The 11,241-nt window shown below is 36.5% G+C and overlaps 1 protein-coding gene and 1 non-coding gene across 2 annotated transcripts in view; one reads left to right on the forward strand and one right to left on the reverse strand.

Moving 5' to 3' along the window:
- Positions 1-724, reverse strand: part of LOC110441543 (chromodomain-helicase-DNA-binding protein 1-like) — a 67,767-nt gene extending 67,043 nt beyond the window's left edge. Inside the window, exons 1-2 of the mRNA XM_021484724.1 lie at positions 631-724; positions 273-446 (exon numbers count right to left, since the gene is read on the reverse strand). Of these exons, the coding sequence (XP_021340399.1) occupies positions 273-281 (9 nt within the window). The 5' untranslated portion in view covers positions 282-446; positions 631-724. The remainder of the gene's footprint in view (positions 1-272; positions 447-630) is intronic.
- A 242-nt stretch (positions 725-966) lies between these two features.
- Positions 967-1,039, forward strand: Trnav-cac. The gene has a single exon. It is a non-coding gene; the product is annotated as a tRNA-Val (tRNA).
- The last annotated feature ends 10,202 nt before the right edge of the window (positions 1,040-11,241 follow it).

Consider the following 11,241-nt stretch of genomic DNA (forward strand, 5'->3'; position numbering starts at 1 on the left):
AAATATCAAGGAAAACCTGATGAATACAAAAATAAGTGGTTAAAGCATCAGATATATGCATTTTAATGCATAAACAGCGACTAAATCCAAGTCTTGTTGCAAAAGTTGAAAAATTCAACATGGCGGCTGTGTGTCGGCGGCGAGTTTCAATCCTCGTTTTCTATAAAAATAGAATACATCACAACAAGAAATAGATACAAACTGTTCAGAAAGGATAGGTTACAAAATGATATGTGACAACCAAAGTCAGAAAGTGATCTATCAGTTCATACCTTGCTCATCTTGAGTCATGAAATCGCTTCATCCTCAACTGTCTGGTAGCGGCCCAACAAAGGCAAATTGAACAAAATTCCTTTCCAATCACGTGTCACTGTCGATCTTGCTCACGTCATAAATTGTGCATAAGCAATTTGTAACATAAATGCACTAACGGCATCTGTTTTAACCTGCAAATGTCGAAAATAACATTAAAATACGACAATATTTACATCCAATATGTGATTTCTTGCCAAAACATTGATATTTGCAGTTTTTCAACGAAAACAAAGTGTTGTCAATGAAAATCAGGTAAAATTTCAACACTCAAATAGCCTACAAAATGAATCTATGACAGCTTAAACGGTAACTTACAGTAATTTTAGAGCAAAGTGACGTAAAGAACACACTAAACGAAGAGATTTTCTTGACGTATTTTCCTTGAATGATCAGTCAATATGGCCGCCATTTTCGGTCCTAACTAACAATAATGCATCATGGGATATCATCAATTTTTGCCATGCTCATTTTTTAATAAAAGCGATTTGTTAAGCAAAAATAATCGATTCATAAGATGGATTTTCATAGTTTGTAACCATTTCTTGTTGTGTAAATCAACAAGTTATCGAAAATATAGCAAAAAAGTGACAAACCCATCAGCTAATTAGATTAAAGGAAATAAATATAAAATATTTGCCATATTGAAGCGACGGTTTCGTAGTGTAGTGGTTATCACGTTCGCCTCACACGCGAAAGGTCCTGGGTTCGACCCCCAGCGAAACCATTTTTTTTCTTCAACATGAGGCCTATCACCATCCGAAATGTGGTTTGCATATATGCTATTTACCATCTAAAGGTTAAAAAATTTTGCAAGACACGTTTCGGCAGAAGCGATCAAAATAATAATTATGTCAGCTAGTATATCATTCTTTAGATTTCTAATTAGAACACCCATAGACAATAAGTCCATGGAATATAGATTTCTAAAGATCTATTTAATACTTTTATAGGCCAGACCTTGACAAAGAACATTTTAGTTACATAACATTTAACATGAAAGGTGGGTCCATTTTTGGCTCACGCAGCGATTTTTTCATATTTTACAACAACGTTGCCAGACTGCAGAGAGTATCGAAATTTATGGTCTCAGCTTCCAAGGGTATGAGTTGGCCAAATGGGAGCTCACTGAAGTACTTCTGCTCAGAACATAAAGTTATACTTACTCAAAAGCTTGACACATCTCTATTTTAATCTCAAACCGATTTCCCCTTATTATGCTGCTGCTACGATGTTGTTGATCATTTTGATACCAAATATGTACTTATTTACTAGAAACTGTGATGCCAGTACCGGGTTCCTTGTCAAAACTTAAGTCCAAAATGAGCTAAAAGATCACGTGACACAAGTCCGCATTCCTCTTGTTCTGTTTATAGTGTCAGTCCACTAAATGTTATTGTTTATAAATTATGCTACATATATATTATTTTTATCGTCAAATTCTGAAACCGGTAAAGGTTTCATTTTCAAAACTTTAAATTAAGGGACCCATATTTCTGACTTTCTGTTCAAATACTAAAATAGCAATTGTAGATATAATCACAGCCTGTGCATACAATATAACACATTGACAGTGAAATTATCCGTTTTTATTGGAAGAGGACGAATTCTAGCACTTGCATTGAGTTTTTGTTCAATTTTTGATTTTACTAATTACTTTAATATTACTTAAAGGCAATGTCTCAAACAATGTATTGTTTGTGAGCAAGGAGATTGTGTCTTGTTGTGAAACATGTATCCCAAATAATATAATATATTTGCTGTATGTGCACACATGCCTATTGTTCTTTTACCAGCCGGACACTGACAATAATAATATTTAACAGGACCATCAGTGTCTTACTGTATTATTTGATCCAGACTATGTACTTTGTTTGAGATTTATGTCTGGGAGGAATCTGACCACGTAATAAGTCTGCTGAGTGGCGATTTACCCAGATCTCATAGTCACCTTCAGATGTAAGGTGTTGTGAGATGTAACCACCCAGCTTCATATCCTCAGTTCCCTCAGTTTGAGCAATTTACATAGCCAACCATAATGTGGCTAAAGAATGCATGTTATATTTCACCTATTCTTATCAAACTCTGTGAACTTAACTTTGCAACTTGTTCCAATAGATTCCACTACGGGTTAACTGCGAAATTGTGACAAAAAATGACAAAAGGGCCTGTATCGCTCACCTGGATATTTACGCAGTCATGACCAACTATACATTGTACATGTATATTACACTACAAATATTTCGTCATTTTGACTCTGTCAGCATTTAAAAGGGGTAGATGGTAAATCTGGCAGCATGTACGTGTACATATCTAGATACTGATGTAGCAGGCTCAATTCCAATATTAGGACTGTGTTGCCTTTTTATTTCCAGCAATCGTATGTTATTGTTATGGGGTGGGGATGCCCTCCATTCGTACAATTTTAAATTCTTACTATCTGATAATGCTTCCAATCATATATGGTTAATATATATCTCTTAGTTCCAGAGAAGAAGTCATTTAAAGCAATATAGTCAAATTACCCCCTTGGTCAGCGCTACCATTTGTACAACTTATTCACTTACCTTTTATTTCCTAGAGCCTTGCTTGGCAACACCTCCCTTTTGACCTTAATGTTGAGCGTTCGTCCAGGTGACGAAGGCAATGGGTTCTGTCCCCAGGCCGGGACATACCAAAGTCCTTAAAAACGGTAGTTGTTATTTCCTGCTTAACGTTCAGCGTTTAGGGGAATATAGCAACAACTGGTTCTACCATTTTCAGTAAACAAAAAATCTGTTCTTTTTGGCCTTCTTCATCAGAATTTTCTTCCCAATAATCGAGTAGATCATGAATTTACAGAATGAGATGTTTACATAACTCATTAAGTATAAACGCTCTTATAAACATGATAAAAGACAACTATCTGATTCAAAAATACATTGCTAATGGTTAGGATGAAAATATTAAACATAAATTTGAAAATGACTTGAAAAAATGGGACAAACTAATTAAATTGTAATACAGTTTTTTTTTATTATTATTATTATTATTATTTTGAAGACGATCGAGCTCTATTATACATATTTTGATTTCTGCTTCTTTTCGTGGGTATGGACTATGGAATCTTCGATAGCCCTTCACAAAGCCGATATATTATCGATATATAATTTAACATACAGGAGTGTATATCCACCTCTTGTTCCACCATCTCACCCCACCTTACCCTACCTTTCTTCTCTCTTCCCTTTATGTTCCCTGTTCTTCTGATTATTGCTGTGATCATGATGATGATGCTTAGCTTATGACGATGATGATTAATAGAATATTCCCCTACCATGAGGGTGTGACAGAGAAATCTCCAACTCAAGGGTTTTTTGTAAGGAAACACTTAACATTCGGAAGAGCACCCCAAATTATATGGTATATGGTGAGTTGGGAAGGTATCCCTTGGAAATTGAAATCAGTGTTCTTATAACGGGTGGATCGAAATGATCTAGTGTAATGTATAAGTTAATGCACAATTTGCACCAGAATTGTGTATTAAGTTTTAAATGGTTAACGTATATACGTGATATTTTTTACAATACTGGATTTAATAATTTATGGACTTTCCAAATATCATGTACAATTAATAGACAATGCTTGAAAACCATCATGAAGCAGAGTTGGTTTCATGATGTTGAAACCTCCTCGCGAGGGCAAGTTTACTCTTTATTCCAATATCAGTTTAATATTGAACCATATCTTTTAAAGCTTAATCGTAATGAACGAAAAGTAATATGTAAATTTAGAACATCAAATATAAAATTTCCTATAGAAACAGGAAGATAGAATAGAGTCCCACGCGAGGAAAGGTTATGTCCCCTATGTAATAACTGTGTTGGGGACGAATACCACTACTTATACCAATGTACTAATGTATCTGTTGTAGCTCTTAGACAACTTTATATACCAAATTATTATTATGTAAACCCAACTTATATCAAAATGAAAGGAATGTTCTCAATATGTAACACGGTACTTTTAACAGAAGTAAGTAAATTTATACAAAGAGTAATGAAGCTAATTAATATCTAAAATAAGTTTTAAATTATTGAAATGGAATGTTAGTGTATAAATTGTATCATGTGTCATATTATGTATGTACTATGTCCATCAATGTATACTATGTAATATGTGACCTCTTGTTACGAACGTATACGTGTGGCGTGAGTGTAAAAATAAAACTTGTGAAACTTGAAGGGTGATGTGTTTTGGCTGTCTAACCCGAGGCTCGGCACACACGCAAGCACGCATACAATACACACATGGAGGCACATCCTTAAATGACCTTAGCTGTTAATAGGACGTTAAACAAAAACCAAACCAAACTAAACCAATAAATCCCCACCACCTAGGCATGCTTCCAGTCAAGGTTGGGTCACCATTTGGCCCCCGCTTTGATTTCTATTATTCTTTTGCCATATGTAGATACATAAAAATTATCAATAACTGCATAAATGATTATTCATAATTACTAATGATAACCGTAGTAGACCTCCTTGCTTAACACCAGGTTTAGTGACGGGAGTATCCTATTACAAAATAATAGTTAAATGTCACAGGCGAATGTTGTTGTTTTTTTAAATGAATTATGATGAATTACATTGTATAAAATACTGTTATTTTGATACTAAATATGTCATATTTTCACAAAAAAATAAAATATATTCAACATTGCAAACTTGTCTATATATAGTAACAATGATACATGTAGTCCGAATTATTCTGACGTTTTATCGACTTTTTAATATCGGTCTGTCGTTAATAGACGATAAAACGTCAGAATAATTCGGACTATGGTACATGTAGTCTATTTTCTAAACTTCTTTAAAAACTTTCCATATACATCTTCTGTCAACAGAATCATTTACATGTAAAATCAAAACCGACAAAGTACTTTTTTAGCATGCCAAACATGATCTGATCAAAGGCTAATTTCACATAATCATTGAGATTTGATTATCAATGTTTATTATGGTAAAAACCGATACATTTTAAGTTTTGTATCATACCAAAACACTTTGTTATATTACGCATGTTTTAAAGTTATGTGCAACAGTAATAACTCCTGAATATGTATTCTGCCAAAGTAATCTTTCCTCTGAAGAACTACTCAAGGTTGAGATTATGTTATAAACAAAGATGTGCAATCATATAAAAACAATAAAATAATCTTAATAGAAAACTATTTTCTACGGAGAAATTGCCCTTTGTTGAAAAATACTTGTCCAGACAAGTCCTCCAAAACCATGGCGCCAATTTCAACGAAAGTTTACAGATATGGTAACTGTACCTTGACATTGTGCATCCAAGAAGTGCGTTTTCATTCCGACCCTTTTAAAAGGAGTTATGGCCCTTTGTTGAAAAAAGCCTTTGTCTGCCCCATAAACTACTGGGCCGATTTCAAAGAAAGTTTACAGATGTGGTAATTACCCCCTGGGTTCATGCATCAGGGTAGTATTTTTTTCATTTCGACCATTTTTAGCTCACCTGCCCGAAGGGCAAGTAAGCTTATGCCATGGCGCAGCGGCCGTCGTCCGTCGTATGGCGTCCGTTCGTCAACTTTTCCTTTAAAACGCTACTTGTACTGAACGGCCAAGTAGTTTTCGACTAATTTTGGTCTGGAGCATCCTTGGGCAAAGGGGACTCAATTTTGAATAAACGGTGGATGTGGACCCCCTGGGGGCAGAGGAGTGGGGCCCAATAGAGAAAACTGAGGTAAACCCTTTAAAATTCTTCTTCTACCGTAGGAATTAAGGAATTTTATCCTAATTTTGTCTGGAGCATCCTTGAGCAAAGGGGACTCAATTTAGTGTAAACGGTGGGTGTGGCCCTCCTGGACGCAGGGGGATGGGGCCCAATAGGGGAAATAGAGGTAAACCTTTAAAATCCCCCGTCTACCATAGGGATCTAGGGATTTCATCCCAATTTTTTTCTGGAGCATCCTTGGGTGACTCAATTTTGTATGAACGGTGGGTTGGGCTCAATAGGGGAAATTGAGGTAAAAACCTTTGAAATCCTTCTTCTATCGTAGGGATTAAGGGATTTCATCCCAATTTTGTCTGTAGCATCCTTGGGCCAAGGGAACTCAATTTTGTACATTTTCATTTGCTCTGCATTGCAACTATATAACACTACCAAGGCCAGTTCCGTGTTATGATACCATAACACAGGGGTAGTGATATCTTCACGGGACCGACTTACTACCGGATAGCTTTTCCACTCCGCACTTTCAAACGGATAAGCAAAAAAACTCACTATGATTCAATACTATTCATCGTTTTATGTAAAACTATTATAAAATTTGAATTGAATATATTGATTGATTATATTATGAAAAAGGATCGATCATGTTATTATAATTTCCACGAACTATATTGTTTAACGGGAAAGTCACGAGACAACATTCCAAGAGCAATTCCATGGGCTGTCCTACCTCTTGAACAAACACCGCGAAAGAATTTTAAAGTGTGTTGTGAACTTTAAAATGAAATTTAAAAAATGAAATCTGTAAATATAAGTATAAAGCAGCATTCTGTTCCATGTTATGGTCCTATAACACGGAACAGGATTGCAGACAAATAATCATAAAGCGCTAACGCGCGATATTCATTTTTTCTGCAATCTTGATGCGTCTTACAGGACCATAACACGGAACAGAATGCTGTTTAATACTTAAATAAACGGTGTGTTTGCGGAGCCCAATTGGGAAAATAGAGGTAAAATTCTTTGAAATCCTTCTTCTACCATAGGGATTTAGGGATTTCATCGTAATTTGGTCTGGAGCATCCTTGGGCCGAGGGGACTCCAATTTTGTATAAGCAGTGGGTGTGGCTCCCTGGGGACAGAGTTGCGGGGCCCAATTGGGGAAATAGAGGTAAAAATCTTTGAAATCATTCTTCTATCGTAGGGAGTAAGGGATTTTATCCCAATTTGGTCTGGGGCATCCTTTGGCCAAGGAGACTCCAATTTTGTATAAGCAGTGGGTGTGGCCCCCTGGGGGCAGAGGGGTTGGGCCCAATAGGGAAAATAGAGGTAAAAACCTCTGGGTCTTTTGTTAGGAGGTGTGGCCCTTTGTTAAACATCTTTGTCTTGACAACTCTTCCTTAACTACATGGACGATTTCAGCAAAACTGGTTCATCTTTGCTAACAAGATTTGGTATGCAAGAATGTTTTAGCATGAGGAGGGAGAACAGGAAGTAAATCGTTACTGATGGGAGACTATGGATTGCTTTTAAATGCTTTGCCTTAATTATCCTTTAGCTTATAGTTCTGGTTTGTATAGGAGCGGGCGGTATTTTTTAACCTTTGGCTTACAGTTCTAGTTATTATTTTGTTTTGCCTATTGCCCATTCATTAAACTTAATATAAAGGAATATTAGAATCGTTTATATCATTAACTCTAAACAAAGCAAGGAAAGATATCCTTGTCTGACTACCCATACAACCATTTTATTTGAGCACATTTGATTTGTGTGACCTTGAACGAAGGTCAAGGTCATCAACGTTCACAAAACTTAAATCCATTTACATAAACAACATACTTGCCAAATATCAAGACCAAAGGACCTTTGGTATGTTTAAGTCAATGACCTAATTAGGTTAAAATAACAGTTCTAAGTTCCTTTCTGATCCGATGAAAACGTTTAATGATGTATGTTATGTTTTTTTCAAAAGTAGGTCACAGTGACCTAATTACGAAAACAACAGTTCTAAAGCTAAATTCTGAGCCTAATGACTGTTGTAAATAATGAACGTCATTTATTTTTAAATAATGTCACATTTACCGAAATAAGGTAAAAACAGCAGTTTGAAGTTCAATGTGTCAACGATGACAACTTTTAATCATGTAGGTCACTTTTTCAAAATTAGGTCATAGTGACCTTAGTATGTATAACGACATTATGTGCATATCTCTAAACCTCATACTTTCTATTAGTGTGGGTCGAGCATTAGGAAGTAGGTCACAGTAACCTCATACGACATGAACTCACTTAGGTTCCGAGACAAGATGAGAAAATGTTACTAGGAATCTGATAGGGGTCTCCACAGTCAATTTTCATGGGCCACACGTGGAAAATTACGGGGTCCATTTTTAATAGGAGAGTCAGTTTTCCACGATTCCTCGGTTCCATTTTCAACGTTGAAAACAGACCCCATTGGGGTTTATTTTCAACGTTACTTCCGGTGTTGAAAGTTGACGTTCTAATAGTATTTACCTGATCTCTGCTATTCGCGCATGGAATGCCAGTGAAGTTAGTTCCTACATGAAGGAGTCGTGTTACTAGACCTGTTTGTAAAAAACTGTCAATGATTTCTTGTATCTTTTGTTCACCAACTCCACCGATTCCAATAAATCAAGCACAACAGAGTCAAACACAATTCAAGTCATCGGCGTTTTTCCAGCAGATACTCGAATTCAAGAACACTTCATACGTCAGCCGCTTATATCGATCATAATTACTAAGCTTAACGATAAGCGGGCCGATTGGGACTTTCCTATCGTGAACTTTCCGTTTCTTGATAATGACATCCCTGTTTCATCCACGAACGGTGTTTCCACATCGCAGTTGATTCGGTCTTCAAGAGCTTGATCCGAATTCATCATTATTTCCGTGACGGATGTCGATTGTTGACGGATGAAATGACATCATGACGACTATAGTCAAGTAGTATGGTCGTCATCACGATCTCAGAGGGAAACATGTTGTTTCTTTCTGTGATATGAAGGTCTTTTCTATTTCTGTCATGCTCATTAGTGTTTCTGTGCTTTTGCTGCCCCTACTCGAAATATTGTACCCGGTGTGATGGCGCGACACAGCATGGGTTTGACCTAGATTTACATGACGGTTATCGTTGGATTGGAGTTGATCTATAAGCAAAAAACGCTTACCCTTACGGAGTATCCTATCTTATTTTCCTTGTACCTTTTCAAGGGTCTCCATGTAAATCATACATTTGTTCCCATGCTGCCTCAGTTTTATCGAGTTTGAGTTCGAGTTAAAGCTTTGTTCACGCTTCAGTATTTTTTAATTTGTTTTAAATGGCACACAGTCCTTATTGGCAAATTCGACTGTATGACATGAATTCCGAGCTACGGGAGCGTCGTGTTTTACTACGTCCTCGATCTTCTATTTTTTTTTTTTATTTCAGTAAAAAGGAATTATTGAGTTTATAGAAAATGACCCGTCAAGCACGTACCAATATGTTACTTAATCTTACAGTTATGTCATGTTGTTGATACACAGTGACAAGCACGAACCAAGCACTTTAAAACATGAAGATATTTGTAGATATTTAACACTGTATAACCCTAAAATATACAAATGGCGATTAAGTTTTCCTGTTGTGCATTGAATATGCATGGTTTACATTTGAATGGATATTTTCGATAGAATAATTAATTTTGCACTACGCATCAAAACAAACTCAGAATGCATACATGTATATAAGATATCCGACTCGCCGTGTAACGTGCGGGCGGGCACCTGTTTCAGAACTAGGCCGTATTTGTTTTTCGTGATCCAAACGGTTGAACCGGTTGGACCAGAGTTGTTCCACCGGAACGTCCGTTTATAAATCTGACATTGTCGGGTATAAATCCTGACGGACCTGCAAAAGTTTATGCAGGCCTTGCAAGGCCTTGTCAAGGCTCCCCTGAAAGTAGCATCAAATTACTAGGTCCTTCTTATTTCATAAATACTATAGGTCCTACTTATTTCATAAATAATCAAAGCTAAACTCAGAATTGTAAAAACATAAAGAACAGATTATGGAATGGCGAAAGACGAAAACGACCCTGGTAATTATGATGCTGCTTAAGGCGAGCCTTGACAAAGTCTTACAAGGCCTGCATAAACATTTGCAGGTCCGCCAGGATTTACAAACCCGAAAATGTTGGATATAAAAACAGACAAACCGGTTGAATCGGATACGCGAAAGGGGCCCTAGTAACAGGGTTATACCACAGGGACACCTCAAATGATCATATATAAGAGTCACATATATATATGATCATTGGAGGTGTCATTTTTACCGCAATTCCGTGGCTGTTAAACTATCCCCCCTACCTAAACCTGTAACGTGCGAGCGGTCACTCATCCAGCAACTTACCACTCGACGTTGCTATAAACTAGTGAGCAAGTCCCAGGGTTACACCGCATCACTGGAAATTTCCCTTAATATTCCATGGCTGCAAACACCTACTGGTGTAATATTTAAATGACTCTCGGAGAGCCATGGCAAATGGAACCTATTTCAAAATTATTTTCATATACCTGTTGAAAATGAACCCTTTTCAAAAGTGAAAAATATGGAAGGATGTTATTACGAAAAAAAAAAGATTTAAACAAATTTAATCTAACGAGGTCATTGTTATTTCTCAAAATTTGGAATGCACTAGACCTTCATTTTCAAATTGTCATGAGGTTCAAAAATGTACCTCGAACTGCTGTTTGACCAAATGACATAGGTCATTAGGACATACTTCTCAAAATAACCGTTATACCCTGAGAAACAATGATGATTATAGAATTCGTCCTTTCAGGCTTTCTCTAACAAATTCATCTTTTACACCTTCAACTCTTCGCGGTTGGAAAACATTGGACCTTTCAGTACGATCATTGACCTCATTACATTCTTTTAAAAACTCGTTAACTTCAAATGTACAATCTTCTCCACCAATCTACTTAGGTTTCGGTGAACGTAATTTGAACATTTTGCATACTAAACTTAGACATCAGTGTAGTCCACTTAAATATGATATTTTTAGAGTAAATCTGGTTGATAGTCCAGTTTGTTATTGTGGCCATCCCTGTGAAAATGTCTTTCATTTTTTTGTGAGTGCTTACTTTTTAACAACGAAAGACATACCCTGCTCCAAACTTTGAATGCCTTGCGCATGC

The sequence above is a fragment of the Mizuhopecten yessoensis genome, unplaced genomic scaffold (assembly GCF_002113885.1).
Source record: "Mizuhopecten yessoensis strain PY_sf001 unplaced genomic scaffold, ASM211388v2 scaffold1869, whole genome shotgun sequence".
Taxonomy (NCBI): Eukaryota; Metazoa; Mollusca; class Bivalvia; order Pectinida; family Pectinidae; genus Mizuhopecten; species Mizuhopecten yessoensis.